At 40.2% G+C, this 25142-nt stretch overlaps 1 protein-coding gene across 3 annotated transcripts in view; it reads left to right on the top strand.

Moving 5' to 3' along the window:
- The window catches only part of LOC132391839 (protein phosphatase 3 catalytic subunit alpha), a 277918-nt gene that overhangs the window by 188573 nt on the left and 64203 nt on the right, over positions 1 to 25142 (top strand). For all 3 annotated transcript variants that reach the window (XM_059965511.1, XM_059965510.1, XM_059965512.1), the window contains exon 6: positions 6531 to 6670. In XM_059965511.1, the coding sequence (XP_059821494.1) occupies positions 6531 to 6670 (140 nt within the window). The remainder of the gene's footprint in view (positions 1 to 6530; positions 6671 to 25142) is intronic.

Below are 25142 nucleotides of genomic sequence, written 5' to 3'. Positions count from 1 at the left end.
ACCATGGGATTGAATTAAAAAGCCGTGAGGTAATATTAGAGCTATACAAGACCTTGATCAGACCCTACTTGCAGTACTTTGTTCAGTTCTGGTCACCTCACTACTGGAAGGATATGGATACTATAGAGAGAGTGCAGAGGAGACTTACAAGGATGTTGCCTGGATTGGAGAGCATGCCTTAAGAGAAAAGATTGAGTGAATTTGGCCTTTTCTCCTTGGAGTAACAGAGGAGGAGAGGTGACCTGATAGAGGTATATAAGATGATGTGAGGTATTGATCACAGGGATAGCCAGAGGCTTTTTCCCAGGGCTGAAATGGGTAACATGGAGGGGTCATACTTTTAAGGTGCTTGGAAGTTGGTAGAAAGGGGATGTCAGAGCCAAGTTTTTCTCACACAGGGTGGCAGGTGTGTGGAATGCCCTGCCAATGGGGGTGGTAGAGACAGATACAATAGGGCCTTTTAAGAGACTGAAGCTTAGAAAAATAGAGGGCTATATGCTAAGGAAATTCTAGGCAGTTTCTAGAGTAAGTTACATAGTTGGCATAAAATTGTCGGCCAAAGGATCTAATGTGCTGTGGATTTAGTTGGAACAGTTGGAGCTCTGGGCCATTGATCTAGAGTTGAGTTTGTATCCAACCACAGCACATCTTGAATTTAACATCAATTCAATAAATAGTTCGGTAATTGAAGGCCAGCTTCAGTAAAAATTGCCAGATGTTTGTAAAATCCTATCTGATTTACAGTCATCAATGTCCTAAGGAGAATGCAGCCAGCTATTCTCACCAGGTCTGGCCTAAAGGTGATTGCAGACCCAGTAAAGTGGATGACTGTAGTGTTTGGCCACTCAGAGCAGTTAAGGATGGACAATAAACATGGATAGTGCTGGCAGTATTTACACCCTGTAAATGAATACATATAAAAGTTAAATTATGTTTCGTCAAAGGAAGTGATGTAGGAAGGGTTACTGAGTGGTAGGTTTTGAGTAGGAAAGAGCAAGGGGCTCTTCAAATTGTAAAAGCAGCAGCCCAAGCCAGAATTGGAAAATGCTCTGCTTGCTGTACAATAGCGTGAGTTTTTTTAAATGTCTGAAAGCATTCTGTAGGTGGCAATGCTGCAGGCATTAGCACTTCAGCTGTCTGCATCATTGAAAAGTGGCAGGTGGGCTGGTGTTCGTGATGCTCGCATGGTATCCCAGCCGCCAGCCTGCTGTGTGGAGGTGGCTTTGATTAAATTCCAGGTACTTCCCTCACTAGAGGGATAATTGCATATGTTCATGTGGGATGATTTCATATTTGATTTTATATAAAATCAAAAGTTTTTAAAGTACAGTCTTAAAGTTTGATGGTAAATGGAAATGGTGATGAATTATTATAAGCCTGACATGGTACTAAGCTACTAAAATGTCCAGCTTTGGAGTGTGTCAAACCAACAGAGATGAATTTATAGTGACAGGCAGCCTACTGACAGCAGGAACCAAAGAGAGTCAAGATATAGGAAATGAGGTCACTCTGTGGCACAGTATGGGTTAGTCTTTGTATTCCTCAGCATGAAAATGTTTCCCTGAACTTGGCTCGGCTTTGTCTCATCACAGTGGACTTCTGAAACAAGAGAATACTTCTCTACTTGATGTATTTCACTGAGTCTATTCATTTCTGCACAATATTAACAGTAAACAACCTCTGAAGAACTTTGTTTCAATGGCCTCAAATAGGCCCCGTGGGTGGATACAGGACACTGTCAGAGAGCAGAGGAGAAGTCCAATGACTGCCTAGTTGCCATAAAACAATAACTTTTATGTCATATAAAATCGGTGGTGAGAAAGGCAAATGCAATGTTATCATTCATTTTTGTTGAGGACTAGAACATAAAAACAAGGATACAATGCTGAGGCCTTTTAAGGTACTAGTGAGGCTACACTTGGAGAATTGTCAGCAGTTTTGGGTCCCTTACTTAAGAAAGTATGTATTGACATTGGAGAGGGTTCAAAGGAGGTTCACAAAAATTATTCTGGGAATGAGAGAGTAATCATATGAGAGCTTGATAGTTCTGAGCCTGTACTCACTGGAATTTAGAAGAATGACGGGTGACCTTATTGAAACCTATGGATGTTGAAATACTTGGATAGAGTGGATGTGGAGAGGATGTTTCTTATAGTGGGGGAGTCTGGCACAAGAGGGCACAACCTGAGAATAGAGGGACGTCCATTTAGAGCTGAATCTGTGGAATTTGTTACCACAAGCATCTATGGGGGCCAGGTCATTGGGTGTATTTAAGGTGGTAGTTGATTCTTGATAATTCAGGACATGAAAGGTTTATGGGGAGAATGTGGTTACGAGGGAAGTGGATCAGGCATGATCAAATGGCAAATCATTTGGGCTGAATAGCGTAATTTTGCTTTTATGTCTTATGATCTTGTAAGTCAACAATAATACATCTGATTCTAAGAATCTAAAATGTAATGATTAGCTCTCACACAGTAATGCATAGTTTTACAGAAATTGAGTGCCACATTCCTTTCAAAACAACAGTAACCATATTTCAAGGGTCATTCAATTCACCAAAATGCATATTGTAATGTCTTATTATTTATTGTGAAAAGTCCTATTGAAATGCGCATCTCACATTACTGTAGAATTTAGTTTGTGTCCAGATTCGAGGGTGTCAGGGAGATTTACTTGTCAACTTCATTCCTTCACTGTACTCACTATTAGTCTCCTCATTGTGGCCAGAATTAAGCTCAGTGTCCAGGGAAAGAGCAGGCAATTAATGAGCTTTTGTGTGTGCCAATTGTTTGCATAGGTGCACCATCCAGCATGGCTTCCGGTTTGTAAATAGTTTTTAATGACAAATCATGTGCAGGGAATTCCTTTTTTGGAAAAAAATGCTGTCAGATTTTCACTTGCAGTAATTGATAATTGCAAACATTTGTCTGTGACCAAAAAGGAAAAAAAATGTCAGATGGGAACACCAGAAGAGTTGAGACTTGAATAGTATATTTACTGGGTAAAAGGGTGAATCAGTGTTTGCAGTTCTAAATTATATTTGAGGGAAGCTGACAAGGTAATAGAGATGAAACCAGCACGTGTGTTCAGATTCTTGGCATCTGTTGGAAGAATCTTTAAGTCAAAAACCTTTAGATACAGTTTGCAATATATCTTCCAATTGCTATCCATTTCTAAGCTGTTAAAAACTGAGCTTATCTTTCTCAACATTCATGTTGTATTGGACCACAAACTTTGCATCCATAACATTACTGACTCTGTCTCAGCTCATGCACTGTGGTAAAAATCTATTCCTCTTAACTCTACATTTGACAATTTGAGTACATTCCCTACCACCTTTGAATCTCAATTTGCTTGTTCTTGATATCAGTGAAACATTTGACTGGGGGGGTATGAAGAAGTCCTGATGAAGCTGAAGTCAACGAGCATCAAGGGGAAACCTCTGGCATAAACAGGGTAGTTATCACTAACAAACCTAACAAATGCTGCGTTTGTCAGCAATGCTCACATCTCAATTAATGGGGGTGGGGAAAAAAACCTTTAAACTTGATCTCAGCCTGATTTGTACTTCAGAGCATTTCCAATTGACTCATCAGTCTTCACCAGATTTCTGTTTAGCATGATCTTCCTTTTAATATTCTTAACCTACACTCATGCCATTTGCTCTGTCTGAAATCTACTCCACTCGATGTGATTGGGATTTTCCTGCTCTGCAGTGCCAGCCTATTGGTTTTCCCTTATTTCCATCAGTGACCAAGGCTGTAGCGTTCCAACCACCCTCCCCCCCCTCCCCCTCACACATATCGTTTTGGCCAGGCTCTTGGATGTTTGCACATGTCCCTGATGCAGAATCTTAGAATCTAGAGAAATTTTCCTATTAAAAGTGCTATATATCAGAAATAGTGCTAAAGTGGGGAATTGTGAACTCTGGTTTGTCAGCAGTATCCAAGTGGGCAAGTTCTCTGCAGTCCATCTGGTTGATCATATTCCTAATTCTTTAACATGCAGCTGTGACAAGTTCTCTCTATCCAGCAATTTATTTTTATGGGCTGAATGTTCATTTACCCGGATGTAAGAGAAATGTGGACTGTTGTTTCTAAGTATGTTCATCTCATTTCCCTGTTTGTGTGGAGGTAATAAGTCTCTGCCAGACTTCCAATCTGCAAAACCATCAATATTTATGAGTTTGCTTTATTTTAAGATTTATTGAAGTTCTTTAATGTGACAGTGTGCATGAATTATTTAATGCCTGCAGCAAGTTAACTGTGTCGACAACTTAACCAAGCTTTTTATTATTGCACCCAAATATTCACTAAAAATTCAATGCCATTGGACTACAGAAATGTCAATATGTTTAGTAGACTTGTTTTAGTAAAACTTTATGATCTGTATTTGGAATTAATACAACATGCAATGAGTTGAATTAAGAAAAAATCATTTTTAATTAGACTGCCTTTATTTGTAGAATATGCATTGATTCTCATGTGTATTTGTAACTAGTTGAAACTAGAAAAAATTGTGGTACTTGTGTAAATTTGCAAAACTGACAGGTTTCACTGATGTATTTGACTCTTAAATGACTCTTCTCATCCAAAATTGGTTTTGAAAGGCAATAATGAAAGCTCCTGACATTTCTGATGGATTAGGGTGTAGCTTACTCTCCTAGAACACCACTGGTTAGGACATGAATTGTCCTCAGAAATCCTTTTTAATATCCTCTGCTGTTTAACAGATCAACCATCCCATAAAAGTTGGTTGGTGATTGGAAAGTGGGATGTGGTATTAATAAATATCAGAAAGCATTTGAGTGTGGCTTCTAGAATGAAGAGTACATGGCTGTAATCAAACCTGCTAGCTTAGAAACTGAGCATTATTTATTCTGTACACAAACTGTACGGATGAAGTAGTGAAATGCTCCAGAGCAGTGAGCTTCATGCAAGTGACAGCCCAAAGCAAATCGTTCCAGGTAGACCTGTATGTAATCATCACAAATAGGGAGAAGGGTGTGGAGTTCCAAGCTAAGGGACAAATGTATAAGGTGCCTGTCAGGTGTTACAGGGGATGTTCAGAAGCAGTTCCTCATTTGATTGGCATTGGAAATCTGGAACTGTATCTCAGGGCTGCTGGTGCTGAGGGTCAATTGGAAAATGCTAAAAGTTAAGATGAATGAATTGTCTAGAGCTGCAAAGAGTTATACTGTGATTGAATTGAATGGCAGAATGGGTTCAAGGAGCTGAGTGGCCTACCGCTGTTCCTATGTTGTGTATTGGGAGTTTGTGATTGTATATCATTTCCAGATATTGGCACTGAATGTTTTTGGATTTGGGTTTATCAGAAGTTACCAGAATTTTATTTCTTCTTCGGTGTATAAGTTTAGTGGTACAAGGGATTTTTTCTGATCAAATACATGACTTTATAAAGGAAGGCTTGAATTTCCATAGTGTATTACATGATGCCTCTGTCCATAAGCACCTTTCAGTCAATAAATTTCTGTGAGGTCTGTGTTGTAGTGTAGGGAATATGGCAGCCATTGCAGGCATAAAAGTTGCCTCATACAGCAGTACCTGTTCTTGTGTGACATTACCACTGGGACCCAGATGAAAAATCATGTATTCTCACTGAAAGCAGTGCTTGTGAGGGTTTGTATTTCTTAGACAGCTGAATGGGTCTCTGTTTAACCTGTTTCTATATTCCACTTGGACTGTCAGTCCAGACTAAATTGTTGGAAAAGAGAGCCACGAAGCTGTGGCTAACTGCCGAGGTTTTGATTACTTTCTGAGATGTGAGAGACCAAACCCTTCGATTCAAATATATTGGGATTTTTTCAATAATTGTTCATTGCTAGCGCTTTCCAAATTTCCCCAAATTAGATAAGCTTGTTTGTCCCTTGTTTATATTTTCTCTGCATAGTGTAATCTATCGGGAGCCTTTGGGGGGGAAAAAAACCACTGGAAGTCAGGAAGATTGGTTGGATAGGAAGAGAAACAAATGTGTCCCCAGTCTTCCTGTATCATTTTCTGTGGATAGTGAGAGGTTTAATTATGTATTATTTGGGATTCTGTTCACTTTTACTGATGTAAAGCACAGTATTGTTAATATGTTTCAGGAACAGAAGGGAATTTTCTTGTCCGTCTTAATTAAAAGCCAGAATTGTCTTTGTGTCTTTGCTGACAGTCGATTGTATATTGTGTTTTGCTTTGGGGGGAAGCAGGGGTTTCTGTTTACTTTGCTGTGGAATTTTTTGGAAGTTTGAGAAAACAAGCTTCTCTCCTTTCCTAAATCCCACTGTTTGTGGTCTTGTCTCATGTTGCAACAACTCCCAACATGAATTGGTGACTGTGGTGCTTGTAAAGTTTCTCACCATTTAAGCCAAGGTATTCAATGAAAATACAATAATCAGTCATCCTCCACTTGAAAGAGTGAAATGGGGGATTTTTATTTACATTGTGACCCTGTAGCACTATTAGTGCTGTGCATGTCTTTTGTCTATATTTTCAATGTTTTTAATTTGTATTTTCTTCCTTTAGTTAGATAGATTCAAAGAACCCCCTGCTTATGGACCCATGTGTGACTTATTGTGGTCTGACCCACTAGAAGACTTTGGCAATGAAAAGTCTCAGGAACATTTTACTCATAACACAGTCCGAGGCTGTTCTTACTTTTACAGGTAAGGGGATTTATCCTATCACTTTTGGATTAAGCGTCTGCTGCATTTCAAGTTATGGCTGGGATTATGATGTAGAAGTCAAAACCAGGCTTTTGAGAGTCATTCTTGCACACACTGTTGTAGAGTCTGGGACTCTGTCATGAGCTGCAATTGACCCTGGATCAGTTGTTAATTTTAAACCTGATCTTAAGTCTTAATAAAATATATTAAGTATGTAAAGCAGACGGGCAGATGGATTTTGGTCACAGAACAACTGTGATCTCATTAAATTGTAGAACAGAGCCTCTTGTTTCTGTTGATGAGCCATCCCCAGAATACAAGAAGGTTCCAGTGCCTTTGGGAAGGCATCTTAACCTTGGATGAGTGCAGTGTAACTTCACTCAAATGTTCCAGGGCTACAAGGGTTAGATTACAAACACCAAGCTCGTGTTTTTATAAAATATGAGTCAGTTAGTTTTTTTTAGGATTTTTGAAAAGATTTTTGGGGAAGTGATTGTACTCTGTGATGGATTGAGTTAAGAACATGGGTGCATCTTAAACACAGATCAGGACTGCAGGAAAAGAGTTTGGGAAATACTTTACGTCTGATGACGGAAAGGTGGTATGTCTCCCAGTGTCTTAATTAATGATTTTAAGTCTGAGATTGATGGCTTTTCCTTAACCAGGGCATAGAGGCATTATGGAGGCAAAGGGAATGGGATGGGATATAGATCAGCTGTAATTGTCATTAAATGAGCTAATGAGGTTGCTAATTGGTCATGGTTGGGACTGCAGTATTGAATTCTTTCTGATGTTATTGTTTATTTTAAATTATTTTCCATTTACAAATTTATACTATTCAATATTGTTGCTTAGTGTCAAAATGATTGAAAATTTATTGTGCTGAATTTTTGTTACATGCTTCAGCTGTGTGTGTGCTCTAAAGACAACTGACTCTGTCTCACTTTCTCCTATGCCTGCCTCAGCTCTTCTGTTGTCCCTCCTGGATTAACTGCTATTCCTCAGTGAGACATTGGTTAGAAAAAAACCCATTGCTTTTTGTTATCTTTCCTACATATTTTCCATAAATGAAAATCAAGAACCTAGCAGTTGCTTTCTGAATTAAAACTTTCTGGAAAAAGCACTCAGTAGGTCAGGCAGCATCAATGGAAAGAGAAACGTCCATTGTTTCAGGATGATGGCCCTTCAGAACCGTGGAAGAGTAAAACAAATTAGTTTTAAGTTGCTGAGACTGTGGAGTAGATGGGATGGGTAGGTCTGAGTAGATATCTTAGAGTGATACCAGGGTTGCTGTGGGAATGATTTGTAGAGATTCTTTGGTTAATGGGAGCAGTTAGACGAGATAAGCATACTATAAATGGTTGTGAATTACTGCTGACAGGCCATATCACAGTTGAATGTCTTACAATAGAAGTAGTCTGTTCTCATTACCTGAATTTGTTACCTGAAGTTGTAGAGTCTGATATGGAAAGCTGTAGTTTTCCATGACAGATGAGGTGTTATTCAACTGTGGTATACTTTGTGGCAACTTTCTACTCAAGGTATTATATAAATGACACTTGTATGGAATTCAAATCATTTTATTTTGCTGTGAAACTGAAGTATAATGCATAAAGTGCATATGTAATATTTTGAGAGATGATTTATTTTACTACTTTGTCATAACTACAGTATGAGAGTCAGTAGAAAGTTGGTGGATAAGGAAGGAATTGGATAGAATTCAAATTGTATGCAGAACCCAGAGGCATTTTAAAACACTGCTGTAATTTGGCTCCTCAGCATAATGCCAGCCCACGAGCCTTGTGCAATAATGGATTAAAAAAGGAGATGCATATTGTTTTTTTAAAAATTGATTTAAAGCAAGCATTTGAGCAAATGTGTTCGTTGTGAATTAGAGGATGGAATTGGTAATAAAACACATTTAATTTTGGGTGGGTGTATTTAAAGGGTAGAATGTGGTTCTAACTGTAAGAGTAGGTCAAAAGCCGAATATCTGAAGGCATGACTCAGCTGACACCCCAAAGACTTTTCACTATCTGTAGGGCACAAGTCAGGAGCATAATGGAACACTTTACGCCTGTCTGGATTAGTGCTGTCCATGAGCACTCAAGTGTAACAGCGTTCAACATCAAGCAGCCTGTGTGGTTGTCATTTCATCCACCACTCCTGCTTTTCACTGTGCAGTGGATTATTCTGCATTCTAAAACATCTTTTTACTTGCCTAGATGAAGTTGTAAGTGAACACCACCTCCCGCTTCCGTTTCACCAAGTTGTGGATCACATTTTGACTGTTGCTGGTTCTAAATCCAATTTCCCTGAATGTAAATTGCACCCAATAATCCCTTCAACATACAGACTGCAAATTTTCAGAAAGTTGGTTCATCACTTTGTCAAGCAGTGAGAATGAGCAGTGAAATCTGGCAGTGCTATACCCTGTAAATGAATATAGAGAGCGGTCAATACATACAATAATAGGAACAGAGGGCCACTCTCCTATAATGAAAACAAATGGCTCCGTATGGAATATTAGACCATCAATATCTACAAAGACAGTGAAATAAACCAGGCTATGCTGTTACAATTGTGGTCCACATCATTGTTGTAATGTCATCATTTAGTATAATTAGTGCCAGTTATATGTTACTGCTGGACACTTGGTCTACCAACCATTTTCTGTTCGAAGTCCAATTGTTTTTGGCATTACAATGGGAATGTATTTATTTAACATTTTTGAGCCAAAGCCATGTAGAAAGTATCACAAAAATGTCAACACCTGACAGGAATGGACTTCATTCCATGAATTATAGCAGAATGAGATATGTTTAAAATAATGAGAGGTATCGATAGGTGGATGGTAACAGTATTTCTCCCCAGGAAGAGGCTATCAAAATTAGGAGGTATAAACCTGATGCCTCATAAAGGTTCACCCTGTTGAGGATGATGTTCTGACATCAGCCTCCAAGACAGAGATGTGGGGAAGCTAGATGATGTGGGGAATTCACACAGGTATAGTGTTATTCTTCCCTTCAAGACTTGAATAAAAGAATATGAGCTAATGGGAAATTAAAGCGTCACTATAGTTATGCTGTTAGGTTTTGCCTTGATAGGAAGTAATGGCATGCAAACCCAACTGCAGCTGTTGTGCATTCAATTGTGTCTCTAATATCACACAGAATTGCCTTTTGCTGTCATAGATTGTACCTGAACTTGCAGGATTCTAGATCGCTGTTTTTCTATGCCACAGATTTAGCACTCAGCAGACTGCAGATCTTGTAATTCATCCAGGGCTGCTGTTTGGGGAAAATTCAGTATATTTTCTTAGGCACACACTCATCCATGCAGGTCCTGATGAAGTTGGTGTGACCATGATATAGTCATTCAGAACTGAAGGTGAATCCCTGAATGTGATCCAGTCCACTGACTCAAAGCAGACCTCTGCCTCCCTTTGCCATACCTTTGCAGTCGTTATCTCTGGTATTGGCTCTGCCTATATGCTGGGAGTAGAAACACAGTCAGATGATTGGACTTGCTGAAGTATGGGTTTGGGATGGTATGTATGGTAAGCATTCTTGATTATAGTGTAACAGTGACAATATTGGTGCCTCTGGTACTGCAGCTAGCATGTTGAACTTATTTGGTCAGAGACTTTCACGTGTATCAAGGTGCAAAGAAAATCTTGCTTGCTGTTCATGCAGATCAGTTGATTGTAACAGTGCATTGGGATAGTACAAGGTAAAACAATAACAATGCAGGGTAGAATTTTGCAGTGTCAGAGAAAGGTTAGGCAGACATTAAGTTTCAAGGTCAGAATGAGGTTGGTTATGATGTCAAAAGAGGGAAGAAAAGAGAACATCTGGAGTGGGTGGGTATTTGATTGTGCTGGCTGCTTTACCAAGGCAGCAGGAAGCGTAGGCAGAGTTAATTGAGGGAAGCTGTTTTCTGTGATGTGCTGAGCTGTATCCACAGCTCTGTATTTTCTTGTGGTCATGGACAGAGCAATTGACAGTACCAAGCCAAGATGCATCTGGATAGGATGCTCTCTGTGCATTGATTTAAAAATTGGTAAGGGTTAAACGGGACATGCCAAATTTCTTTAGCTTCCTGAGGAAATAGAGGTGCTAGTGGGTTTTCTTTGTTTGCTCCTAAGAATTTGAAGCTCTCAACCCTCTTGTCCTCAGCACCATTGATGTAAATAGGTGCACCAGCATCGCTCCCCCCTCTTCCAGCTCTTTTATTTGCTGACATGAGTGAATGAGAAGAACCTATTATGATGATGATGCCATGCAACTGCTTGTAAAGGTCATTGGGATATTTTCAGGGAACCTTGACTTCCTGAACACAGAATACTGAGCATGAACTGAATAGAGTGCCTTCCTTGGTGGTACGATATCAGGAGGAGGCTGAAAATGGTTGTAGCCAGTTCAGGCTTGTCTTGAGATGATCTGTCTTAGTTACTAAGGGAAAAAACTAAAGCCTGGACCTGGGCAAGTTTCTCCTGGTCATTGAAATGTGGCTTTAATGTTTCATTTGGAATGGGCTGTGTAGCACAGCAAATAATCTTCTGGAGGATCTTAGCAGGTCAAGCAGGATCAGATGAAGGGTCTCAACTCAAAGAATCGACTATCTGTTTCCTTCCACAGATGCTGTCCGACCTGCTGAGTTCCCTCAATAGATTAGTTTGTTACTTCAGCTTCCATCATCTGCTGACTCCTGTATTGCAGTCTAGATGATGACTGGGACCTGAAGTCACCATCTCCTGACACCAATGGGAGTGCTGCTCACTGAAACACCACCTAGAATAGGTGGACTGAGACAAGAAATATCATTTCAAAGTGTGACTAACCATTGGTATTCATTCCCTTCAGTGTGATCAGTTCTTGCTGTATTATCTCTACAAGTTCAGAAAACCAAAATATTCTTCATAAACAGTTATTTTTACAAAGCACATGGAGGTATTTAAAAAGTTAACATTCTATGCTTCTTTTGGGAGTAATAAATGTTTCAGTAGTTTTGTAACTAAAATGTTTTTTCTTTGTTAATGTGATTCCCAATGAAAATTGAATAATGAGTACTGTCCTATTATGGAGTCAAAACTGTAGGTTGCAGAAAAGAAACTGTATAACATATATCAAGAGGACCTGCTCTGAGTGTGAGCTCACAGGGCTGACTGAGCTACATTTACAGTTTGATCTGTAGCTTTATTGACATGGCTGATAAATGGCCCAGGCAAGGAAGCTATAATTGGTGAGGAAGTAGCTGCAGGTGGAATTACATTTTCTCTGAAGCTGCAGACTTCAATGTTTTGTAAACCAGGTACTTTATTATTTTTTTCAGCTTTTTATATGAGATGATTTTTCTTTTTCATCTTCAGACCTTCTTTCCTCAGTTCTTTTGGATGAAGCATTAAGCTGAGACCCAAACTGAGTTCACAAGCATCTGCTGAAGATCCCATGGTGTTATGTGAAGAGCAGTGAGTTCTCCCTTCTGTCTAATCCCGTTTATATCCCTCAGTCAACATCACTGCAAACAGATGTTCTCCATATCACATTGCCTGTGGGAGCATCCTATGCTCAGTGGTTACTGAATATCCTACATCAGATATCTAAATATTTTGATAACAAGCTGAGATCATAACAGATGCTGTACAAATATAAGACGTTTCTCAATTTTCTTTAGCACAACTTGCCTTGCACCTCACCCCAGCTCCATTTATCCATTTAATTGTATGTTTTCCTTTCAGTCAGTTTCTTTATTTAGATGCCATTCAAAGCCGATTGGTGATGCACACAGCCACTCTAGTAATAGCGTATAGCTTTTTTGGAGATGTACATACAATTTTGTCAATCGGATTGAATATGAGAAATATAAACTGGAGTGAGCCATTGGGTACTGCCTTTCAATGAAGTAGTGGCTAGATTTTTTTTTCACAATGTTCCACTTAGTAACATGGTATCCTTTGAGTTCCTTAATGTCTGAGAACTAAATCCTAGGCCAATCATGTCAAATCAAGGGCCATTGGCATCGACAGAGGTTTTATCAAAAGTTGCTCTCTGTTGGGCAAACTGTTTAAAAGGTGTTTCAGGGCATTTAGATGTAACACACCACTCCATGACATCATTGATTTAAACTTGCATGGTACACTTATTGTAAGAAGATCCAGGTGAGCTGCCTCAACACTTACTGCCCAGTTGCACTTCCTTTTAATGAATGATGAAGTGCTTTGAGCGATTGGCCATAGCTGCAATCAACTCCTGCCTAAGCAAGAACCTGTACCCGCTGCAATTTGCAAATTGCCACAATAGGTTTACAATGGATGCTTTCACACTGGCTCTCCACTCGGCCTTGGATCACCTGGACAATAGTAATACCTACGTCAGGATACTATTTATTGACTACAGCTCAGCATACAACACTGTCATGCCCTCAGTTCTAATTAAAAAAACTCCAAAACCTGGGCCTCTTTGTCCCTTTGCAAATGGATTCTTGACTTCCTCACCAGGAGACCCTGGTCTGTGTGGATCAGAAATAACATTTTGCTAATAATCAACACTGGTGCACCTCAATGATGAGTACTTAATGCACTATACTACTCTCTCTACACCCATGATTGGCTAGGCACAGTTCAAGCACCATCTATAAATTCTCCAAAGAAACAACTGTTGGCAGAATTTCAGATGGTGACAAGGAGGCATAAAGGATTGAGATAGATCAGCTGGTGAGTGGTGTGGCAGCAACAACCTTGCACTCAACATCAAGGAATTGATTGTGAACTTTAGGAAGGGGAAGTCAGAGGAAAACACACTAGTCATCATTGAGGGGATCAGAAGTGGAAACGGTGAGCAGTTTCAAGTTCCTGGGTGTCAACATCTCTGCGGATCTATCCTGCACCCACATATTGATGCAATTACAAAGCAGGGACAACAGTGGCCATCTTTCATTAGGAGTTTGAGGAGAATTGGTATGCCACCAGAGACACTTGCAAATTTCTACAAAGGTGCTGTGAAGAGCATTCTAACTGGTTGTATCACCATCTGGTACAGATCTGCACAGGATTGGAAAAAGCTGTAGAAAGCCAGCCATCGGCACTAGCCTCCCCAGTATCAAGAACACTTTCAAAAGGCGATGCCTCAAAGTGGCATCCATCTTTAAGGACCCCCATCACCCTGGACATGCCCAGTTCTCATTGCCACCATCAAGGAGGTGGTACAGGAGCCTGAAGAAATGCATTTGATGTTTCAGGAACAGTTTGTTCCCCTCCATTGTCAGTTTTCTGAGTGGACAGTGAATCCATGAACAGTATACTTTTTTCTCTCTTTTCCACTATTATTTAATTAGATTTTCTGTTTTTCAAAGTTGAAAACTTTGAACTTTGAATTTTTAAAATGTACTTACTGTAATTTATAGTTTTTATTATGTATTGCAATGTACTGCTGCCACAAAACAATAAATTTCATGATATATGCCAATGATATTAAACCTGATTCTGAGAACTTAAGTATTCTCATCAGAATCTTTATCAAGCAACACTGAGTCTCAGAGGATATTAGGACAAGTGATTTTAAAAAAATAAATAAAATGCAAGATTTCTGTGAGTTACTTACTGGCAGAGAGATTTGGGGAGGGGTTTCCTGAGATTAGGTCCGTGGCAACTGAAAGTAGAGTTGTAATGCTTACAAGACCAAAATAGGAGGAGTGCAGAGATCTCCCAGAAGTGACAAAGTTACAGAGACTTGCATGGTCTAGGGAGGGGGTGGTGGTGGAGAGCAGTAGGAGGAGGATGGTAGATGGTAATTCTGGTGTGATTGCCATGGAGGCCTATGCACAGGGGAAGATAGGCAAGCAAGCCCTGGTCAGATCAGATACAGATAACAGAATTCATCTTGAAATTAAGTTTATGGTGGATGAACATATGGGAGATTAGCCAGGAGTGTGTCAGAATAGTAAGACCCTGAGATGGTTGTGTATATCATACTCGCTTGTTATAGTTCTCTTAGAAACTTGGCAATGGAAAATTGAGAATACAGATCCGAACACTTAATGGGAGAGCAAAGGTTCATATTATAAGTGAAATCGTGGCTGCTAGTCACATCTGTAACTAACTTGGTATGGCCTTTTAAACATACAAAACAAAATAGAAAAGATAATTACTATCCCAATCTTTGTATTAAAAACTATCCACCCACCTGCTGTACAGTGAAGGGTTTTTGTAGCTCAATGGGTTGATCTTAATAATGGCTGTTCAATAAATTGAAGCAGTTCTGTGTATAGATAGGAAAAGACAAATGCCTATTCTCTGAGACCGTAAAGTTGGCAGCTCTCCACACGGTGAAACAAAATCCAGGGCTTGTGATTTGCTGAATGCAGAGTGGCTGTGGAAACTAATCATTAATCAAGACCAGGATGCACAAAATGAATTTGAGGCCCAATCTACTATTACACAGACAAAAGAGAATTTAATTTAATTTGAACTTAATCACATAATTTTAGAATTAGTTGAACAGCAACCTTGACTCAAGTGATATTGTGCACCTTTTTGAGACAGTGGTCATGGGTTCAAGTCACACTCTGGTGAGCCAAGTCCAAATTAAAACCAGTACTATATCAAAGGTGCGCTGCACTGTCGAAAGAACAGTGGGGTTGGTGCACTGACCTGGTGGATAGGGTGTGGTGGTTGAGAAGGGTGTGCTGCTCTGGGTCGGGTGTAGTGGGTGGGGCAGGTGTGCCATCCTGTTAGGAAGGTGGAGCAGGTGGGGAGGCACCTGTTTGTCAGAGTTCCAACAGTGAGATGAGATGTTACTTGGAAGCTCCAGTTACTCAATTGACTTCATTGGAGAAAGAAAGGTTTCAAAGTTTAAAAAAAAATTATTATCAATGTACATATGTTACAGTATACAATCCTGAGATTTATTTATTTGTGGGTGATCACAGTAAATACAAGAACCATGATAGAATCAATGAAAGACTGCGCCCAACAGGATGAATAACAACCAATGTGCAAAAAAACCCCTATAAATATAAAAAGAGAGAAGAGAAAAGAAAAGGTCAGTGATGGGGCGAGTGAATTTATCCCCTCTGATAGCTGAGAGATAATAACTGTTCCTGAACCTAGTGGCACAGATCCTGAGGCTTCTGTACTACCTTCCTGATGGCAGCAGCGAGAAGAGAACATGGACTGGATAGTGAGCATCACTGAAAATGATGCTTTCCTGTGACGGCGCTCCATGTAGATATATTCAATGGTGGGGGAAGGCTTTACCCATGATGGACTGGGTAATATCCACTACTTTTGGTAGGCTTTTCCGTACAAGGACAATGGTGTTTCCATACCAGGCTACGATGTAACCAGTTAATATACTTTCCACAGCACTTCTATAGATGTTTGTCAGATTTTTCAATGACATACTGAATCTTAACAAACTTAAAGAAAAATGAAAGTAAAGGTGCTGCTGTGCTTTCTTCATAATGGCACTTATGTGCTGGATCCAGGACAGATCCTCTGAATTGATAGGTCAGAGGTATTTAAAGTTGTTCACTCTCTTGACCTCTGAGTTCCCTCAATGAGGTCTGGCTCATGGACCTCCAGTTTCTTCTTCCTGAAGTCAATTGTCTCCTTGGTCTTGCTGACACTAAGTGAGAGGTTGCTGCTGTAACACCACTTAGCCAGATTTTCAATCTCCTGCCTATGTGCTGATTCATCACTGTCCTTAATTCAGCCAACAAGAGTGGTTTTGTTGGCAAACTTAAGTCTGGCATTGGAGCTGCACTAGGTCTTACAGTCATAAGTATGAAGCAAGCAGAGCAGGGGGCCAAGTACATAGCCTTGTGGTGCATCTGTGCTGATGGTAATCGTGGAGGAGATGTTTCCAGTCGAAACTGACTGAGGTCTATGAGTGAGGAAATTGCGGAGCCAGTTGTATAACGAGGTAATGAGGCCTAGGACTTGATGCTGATTGATTAGTTTTAGTTTATAGATGCAGGGGTAAGAGCCTGTTTTCCTGTGGCATTCCTTTTGCATTCTCCTCTTATTGCTTCACCCACACATCCATCTACTGCATAATTATTTGAGGGTGGCAGAATGAACTCGGTCACAGGAGATGTGGGTGAACAGCTCTACCACTGCACTGTTCGTTTCTTCCCTTCTAGCAAATATATGTAAAGGTAATGAAAATATTTGATCGAGTGGACATGGCATAAAGCTGTTTCCAGCCGTGGTAGGGGCCAAGACATATGATTAATTACTTCATTGGCAAGTTCATGAGGCCTGTCATTGCTCTGAGTGATGGGAATATAGACCTGCCAGAGAAAGTGATTCAAGAAACGGAGGTGGGTAAATATGAGAGAGAAGCAGAGGGATGATAAGATGTTGGTGCCGTGCACAAACACTGGCAAAGCAGAGAGGGGTCAAATAGCCCAAGGTGTAAGACTAGTTGTTCATCGTGAATGAGTGCTGGGTCAGAAATGATGGCCAGTTTCTGAAGCGCTCTATGGTGCCCACTCTCCTGCACACACGGGGCAGTTATGCGAGCAGGTGTACAGGAAGTGTACCATGTTATCTGAACAATGTCCCTCTCTAGTGGCCAATTCATTGATTTCCCACAGATACTCTATTTTTTAGATTCTTTAGATTGTCCACTGGCAAATATCTGTCCAGATGCCTCATAAATGTTACCATTGCTGCCTTCATGTCCTCTTCTGTCAGCTCATTCTAAAAACCAGCTAATCTTTGTGAAAAATCTACCCCTCAGATCACCTTTAACTTACTCTTTCTCACCTTAAGCGTAAACCTTCTAATTTTAGACATCCCTACCATGAGAATAGGTACTCTATGCCTGTCATTTTGTGTAGCTTTTGTCTAAGTACCAGTCTGCATGTTTACAGCCATTTTGTGCCTAATATGCTTTTTGAATAAACTACTATAAAATAGATTCAGTGCTACAAACATAATGTACACATCAACCACTCTTGTTCACTGTTTTGCCCTCTTTGCACAGCTGTAGGGAGTTGGGGGAATTCCTTTGATCCAGATTGTTTATCAGAATGGCTTGGGATTTGCAGTCAGCAGGCAAATCCATTGCTCTCCTCAGCTCTCAAAGATGCAGTGTGTTCTAAGTCTGCTCTCTTCCCTTCTTGACTGTCTTTGCTGTTAGCTGAATAGAGTCCCAAGTACCTGGTAGTTCAGGTGTATTAAGCTGGCCGAAGAATAAAACTGGTTGAATACTTTTTTTCAGCACCAAACCTGGAAGTAAAATTTATTTTCACTGTAGGTTCAAATATTTTACAGAATAAAGATTGGAAATAGATTAAAGTAGAAATTGAAAAGTCAAATATATTCTAAAGCAAAGATTACAGATGACATGCATAAAATTACCTTTTGGGAGCAGAGTGATTGATGAAATTAATTATGTTGTAGTGCATCATTAAAACCTGGAACAGAGCATAACATTTTTTTTACAGTTTAGAGGCAAGAGCAGTTCATGAATTACTGGAAATTTTATTGATTCTCTATAATAGTGGTAACAAAGGCTCTAGATGTGAGATTGGAGTAAGATTTGAATGTTATTACTCAACTATCAGGCACCTGAACCAGCATGGATAACTTCACTTATCTCAACTGATTTCACAAGCTATGGGTTCACTTTCAAGGACTCTACAACTCATGTTCTCAGTACCATCATTTATTTATTATTTTTGTATTTGCATAGTTGTTTTGCACATTGGTTGTTTGTCAGTCTTTATATGGTGACATGCATACTTTGATAATAAATTCACTTTGAACTTTGAACAAGGTGTGGTGACAGCAGCTTTGGAAATTTTTAACATCAATCTGCACATGTGGAAGACTCGTGTTTCCTGTATCACAGGCCCCCATTAAGGATAATCACAACAGCTAGCAGCCTCACTGTAGACAATAGACAGTAGGTGCAGGAGTAGGCCATTCGGCCCTTCTAGCCAGCACCGCCATTCACTGTGATCATGGCTGATCATACACAATCAGTACTCCGTTTCTGCCCTCTCCCCATATCCCTTGACCCCGCTATCTGTAATAGCTCTATCTAACTCTCTTGAATGCATCCAGAGACTTGGCCTCCACTGCCTTCTGGGGCAGAGCATTCCACATACCCACCAGTCTCTGGGTGAAAAAGTTTTTCTGCATCTCTGTTCTAAATGGCCTACCCCTTATTCTTAAACTGTGGCCTCTAGTTCTGGACTCACCCATTAGTGGGAACAAGCTTCCTGCCTCCAGCGTGTCCAATCCCTTAATAATCTTATATGTTTCAATCAGATCCCCTCTCATCCTTCTAAATTCCAGTGTATACAAGCCCAGTCACCCCAATCTTTTAACATATAACAGTCCCGCCATTCTGGGAATTAACCTTGTGAACCTACGCTGCACTCCCTCAATAGCAAGAATGTCCTTTCTCAAATTTGGAGACCAAAACTGCACACAATACTCCAGGTGGGGTCTCACCTGGGCCCTGAACAGCTGCAGAAGGACCTCTTTACACCAGTACTCAATTCCTCTTGTTATAAAGGCCAACATGCCATTAGCTTCCTTCACTGCCTGCTGTACCTGCATGCTTGCTTTCATTGACTAATGTACAAGAACACCTAGATCTCATTGTACTTCCCCTTTTCCTAACTTGACTCCATTTAGATAGTAATCTGCCTTCCTGTTCTTGCCACCAAAGTGGATAACCTCACATTTATCCACATTAAACTGCATCTGCCATACATTTGCCCACTCACCCAACCTGTCCAAGTCACCCTGCATTCTCATAACATCCTCCTGACATTTCACACTGCCACCCAGCTTTGTGTCATCGGCAAATTTGCTAATGTTACTTTTAATCCCTTCATCTAAATCATTAATGTATATTGTAAACAGCTGCGGTCCCAGCACCGAACCTTGCGGTACCCCACTGGTCACAGCCTGCCATTCCGAAAGGGACCTGTTAATCGCTACTCTTTGTTTCCTATCAGCCAGCCAATTTTCAATCCATGTCAGTACTCTGCCCCCAATACCATGTGCCCTAATTTTGCCCACTAATCTCCTATGTGGGACTTCATCAAAAGCTTTCTGGAAGTCCAGGTACACTACATCCACTGGCTCTCCCTTGTCCATTTTCATATTTTCATCCTCAAAAAACTCCAGAAGATTAGTCAAGCATGATTTTCCCTTCATAAATACCTGCTGACTCGGACTGATCCTTCTACTGCTATCCAAATGTGTCATAATTTCCTCTTTTATAATTGACTCCAGCATCTTTCCCACCACTGACGTCAGACTAACCGGTCTATAAATCCCTGTTTTCTCTCCCTCCTTTCTTGAAAAGTGGGACAACATTAGCCACCCTCCAATCAGCAGGAACTGTTCCTAATCTATAGAATATTGGACAATGATTACCAATGCATCCACGATTTCTAGAGCCACCTCTTTAAGTACCCTGGGATGCAGACCATCAGGTCCCGGGGACTTATCAGCCTTCAGACTCAACAGTTTATCCAACACTGTTTCTTGCCTAATATAAATTTTCTTCAGTTCATCCTTTACCCTAGTTCCTTTGGCCACTATTACTGGAGATTGTTTGTGTCTTCCCTAGTGAAGACGGATCCAAAGTACCTGTTCAACTCATCTGCCATTTCCTTGTTCCCCATAATAAATTCACCTGTTTCTGTCTTCAATGGCCCAATTTTGGTCTTAAATATTTTTTTGCTATTCACATACCTAAAGAAGCTTTTACTATCCTCCTTTATATTCTTGGCAAGTTTACCTTCGTACCTCATTTTTTCTTGGCATATTGCCTTTTTAGTTACCTTCTGTAGCTCTTTAAAAGCTTCCCAGTCCTCCGGTTTCCCGCTCATCTTTGCTATGTTATACTACTACTCTTTTATTTTTATACTGCCCTTTACTTCCCTCGTCAGCCACAGCCGCCTCTTACTCCCCTCAGGATCTTTCTTCCTCTTTGGAATGAACCAATCCTGCACCTTCTGCATTATTCCCAGAAATACCTGCCATTGTATTTCCACTATCTTCCCTGCTAGGGTATTGTTCCATTGAACTTTGGCCAGCTCCTCCCTCATAGCTCCATAGTTCCCTTTGTTCAACTGTAATACTGGTACATCCGATTTTCCCTTCTCCTTCTCAAATTGTAGGTTAAAACATATCATATTATGGTCACTACCTCCTAATGGTTCCTTTACCTCGAGGTCCCTGATCAAATCCGTTTCATTGCACAACACTAAATCTAGACTTGCCTTCTCCCTGGTAGGCTCCAGTACAAGCTGTTCTAAGAATCCATCTCAGAGGCACTCCACAAACTCCCTTTCTTGGGGTCCAGTACCATTCTGATTCTCTCAGTCTACCTGCATGTTGAAATCCCCCATGACAACAGTAGCATTACCTTTGCGACATGCCAATTTTAACTTTTCATTCAACTTACACCCTACATCCAGACTGCTGTTTGGGGGCCTATAGATAACTCCCACTAAGGTCTTTCTACCCTTAGAATTTCTCAGTTCTATCCATACTGACTCTACATCCCCAGATTCTATGTTCCCCCTTGCAAGGGACTGAATATCGTTCCTCACCAACAGAGCCACCCCACCCCCTCTGCCAGTCAGTCTTTCCTTTCGATAAGATATATATTCTTGAATATTCATTTCCCAGGCCCTGTCCGCTTGAAGCCATGACTCTGTTATTCCCACAACATCATACTTGCCAATTTCCAACTGAGCCTCAAGCTCATCTACTTTATTCCTTATACTTCGTGCATTCATATATAATACTTTTAATTTGTTACTCCCCCCTCCTTTCATATCAATTCCTATTTCACTTGGCCATACTGTATGATCTCTTCTTGAGCTTTCTACTCCATTGATTCAGTTATCCTTTTTAACTTTTCTTATTTTCACTTTCCCTTTAACTCCATCCTTATATTTCCAGGTCATCCACCCCCCCCCCCCAACTTAGTTTAAACACATCTGTGTTGCAGTGGCAAACCTGTCTGCCAGAATGCCAGTCCCCCGCCTATTAAGGTGCAAACCCGTCCCTTTTTTAGGTTAGGTATGGGTTGCATACTGGGCAGTAATAATTAAGCTGGGACTGTGTCCAGCTGAAACCAGATTCTGTTAAACTATTCTACCAAGCTGTCTTCTGCCCATCATATGCACTTCCCCCTTTTTATTTCATTCTTTTCCCTTGCAGCACATAGTCCTGGTTATCCACATAAGCTGAGCAAAGATGAGCAGGTTTCCAGTTCGTAACATGGTAAACAGGGTGAACATAATCAAGGCAATGTACAGAGAAGCAATTCTGCTCTCACTGAATGGAAGATGTAATGTATAAACAGTTGAGATACCAATCCTATATAGTCTATTTATATGCTAGGTTTAGAATGACAGTTGTCACAATGTGAGAGACCCATCTCATTTAGTTTTAACACAGTAGACTGCAGGTGATTTGATTCCCCTATGCAATTAGTGCAAAGATTGGTAAATTGAGGATTTGTGTAATTTCAATAAAAACAAATGTCGAAGATCAGGCACGGGTTTTGCTGAGCTTGCTAGGCACCATCTAACATTCCAGTTTGTAGTCAATCAGTGGCATCACAGCTAATCTGTAATTTATCTCTGTCCATTTGGCTTGACTCCACATCTCTCTTTATTCAGAATCTGCCCAATTAATGTGGTTCAGCATTATTGTTCACTGTGTGGAGAGGTTTCTACAACTTTGTATATCAGCTGGCCCTTTGTGTACTTCTGATACCTTTGCAAAATTTATTTCTGGTGTGAGAGGGTTCATTTTCATGAAGATGGATTGAGTAAAAGTGGCCTATTCCTGCTGGAGCTTAGAAGAACAAGACATGATCATGTTCATGCATCCAATATTCTGAGAATGTTTGATAGATTAGGTAGTGGAAAGCCAATCCTTCTGCTTAGCTGGATGGTCTAGAGCTGAGAGATGATTTTAGGATTAGAAAATTGGGGGCTGGGGGGAAGAATATTTATGCTGAGAGTTGTGAATGATTGGAATTCTCTTCTCCAGAAAGCTGGAGATTCTCAGTCATTAAAGGCCCTAACCAATAGGATTTAGGGCATGGGAATGTGAATGGGGGTCAGGATGAGGTCTGAAGGGGTGGGCTTTGAGGGATGAGGAAGTGGACAGGAGAAAGGATCAACTGCGACATTATTGAATGCGGCAGAGTTGGAAGGGTCAAGTGACTGCATCTTGCTGTAAATGCAAGTTTTTACATAGAGAATAGATGCCTGGAGCTGTGGGAGCTTGGTCAGGAAAAATTTATCTGCATCTCCGAGGTGGAGATTCAGTTTAATCTCCCTTCAAAAGTTGATTCACTGGTATGTGACATGCCTATCCTATGCACAAAGCACTAGATGTTTTCATTGGAAACCTCACAAATTTAATGATGCATTTTTTCTGTATCTGTTGTGTTGTTTGGAGATTAAGACCAAAGCAGACTGTTCTTAATTTTGAACTAGATATAGATTTTGGTTGCTGTGAAATCTTGAGAGGAGAACAGAAATTTGTAAAAGAATTTAAAACTGGGTTTTTTGGGTAACAGTTGGTCATTTTTCAGAAATTGGTACAGGATGTACTAAGTGTACCAGTAACCATAGTCAGAAATTTTCTCAGACTAAGGACCTTTCAGAAATTATTTGTTATTATGGAGATATGAGTGCTCTATTATATAGGAACATTAATTCCTTAGCATTATCTTTACTAGAGTCATTTCTTGCTAAAACTCTTAATTCACAAATATTGTATAATGACAACCTACAGCTAAGTACACCAGCCAGCTTCCTTTTACGGTGCCTGTCTCCTTTGGCTTTTCAGCTGCCCCATAAACCCATCAATGTTTATGACTCCAACCTTCCTCTACCCTCTGGATTGCGGAGTTTTTCCTGAATTCCTTTTTTGATTTAGTAGTGACTATCTCCTGTTGTTAGTTACTATCAAATGTTATTAGTCACTATCTTGTATTGTCAGTGACCATCTTGTTTTATTGTCCTGGTTTTGGCCTGCACTCAAGTTTAAATAGCCATGTACTTTGCAGTCAAGTGGAAAGGATGAGATTGTAAAGTCCGAAAGTGCTAGATTTAAATATGTATCTAGTTACTGAACAGATCCTTAAATTGAGTGAGGGTAAAGAAATTACAGGAAACTGGCAAGGCAGGGTACAGTCCTGAGGAATCTGTGACAGAAGTAAATTGGAACTTCCAAGTGAATTTAACTGGGGCTGAGCAGGTCTTGGCAGTGCACTTATTGGGGTATTGCTGTATTTGGATTCTAAGAAGTCTTAGAATGTGTTTCAGAAAGTGTTCTACTGAACAATGTGGCAGTTTTCCCCTTTATGGTGCTACAAGGTATTTACTTTGGATGGAGCAGTTCCTTGGGACAGCAGCCTTCCTTTCCACTCAGTCTGTTAGCAATACCGCGTTCAGATTAAATGTGCCTTCAATAGGAGGTTACAGCATTTAATTTAAATCTCTCACTTTAATGCTAGATTGCATTCTTCCACGTATAGCTTATTCAATACAGATGGACTTCACTGTAATAGTTGTGAATAAGACCTTTGGCACTGTAGCCATCTGATAAATGTTTGTAACACCTTAACAAAAATTACAGTATTTATACAATAAACTAAAATGATCAAGGCGTTTCATGGGCATCTAGTCAAACAGAATTTGACAGTAAGCCACTAAATAGGACTTGCCATTTCTGAAGGCTGTTTTAAATTTTGTTTTCTTGGTTTGACTTAGAAGTGTAAGTGCAGGACAATTGTGCCAGATTGGTGATGTGTAGCATCTCTGGAGGGTAGTGTGCAGAGGAGCACTTGTGCTATGTAAAATATAAAATTATCAGCAGGTTATTTAATAAGAGCTGATTCTGTCTCTCCTTCCTTTCTAAGATCCCATACCCTGCCTGCCCTAACTTGGCCCATTCCTAATCACTGACTCTTACAGCTTTCATGCCTTCAGCTGAGTTCTGGAATTTCCACACTAAACCCTTCCACCCCTCTCTATTCCTTTAAGATACTTCCCAAAGCCAACTTGTTTTGACCAAGCTGCTTGACACATTTGTGGTTTAGTGCTGAGTTTTGTTCTGTAAAGTTTCTGTGAGATACTGGGTCATTTCTGCTTTGAGGCCATCATGCAAATACATGTTTTTAGGCAGTATCAGTTTAACAATGTCCCCATGAATATGTTGAAGCTTGTCATTGTTCTGCTCCGGAAACTGATGATTACTCCAGCATTGCTTCATATGCTCGCTATTCCCAGCTCTGTTCAGCTTGCTATATTATCATGGAAAAACAATCCATTTGTGGGGGGAGAAACAGCAGATGCTGAATATGTGGAATAAAACAAAATTCAGGGAAAAGCTCAGGAGGTCAGGCAGCATTAGAGAAAAACAGCCAATTATTCAAGTAGATGGTACTTTGTCAGAAATGGGAAT

This window comes from Hypanus sabinus, chromosome 3 (assembly GCF_030144855.1).
Source record: "Hypanus sabinus isolate sHypSab1 chromosome 3, sHypSab1.hap1, whole genome shotgun sequence".
Lineage (NCBI taxonomy): Eukaryota > Metazoa > Chordata > Chondrichthyes > Myliobatiformes > Dasyatidae > Hypanus > Hypanus sabinus.
The sequence above is the reverse complement of the archived record's forward strand: the minus strand, read 5'-3'. Positions and strand labels throughout refer to the sequence as shown.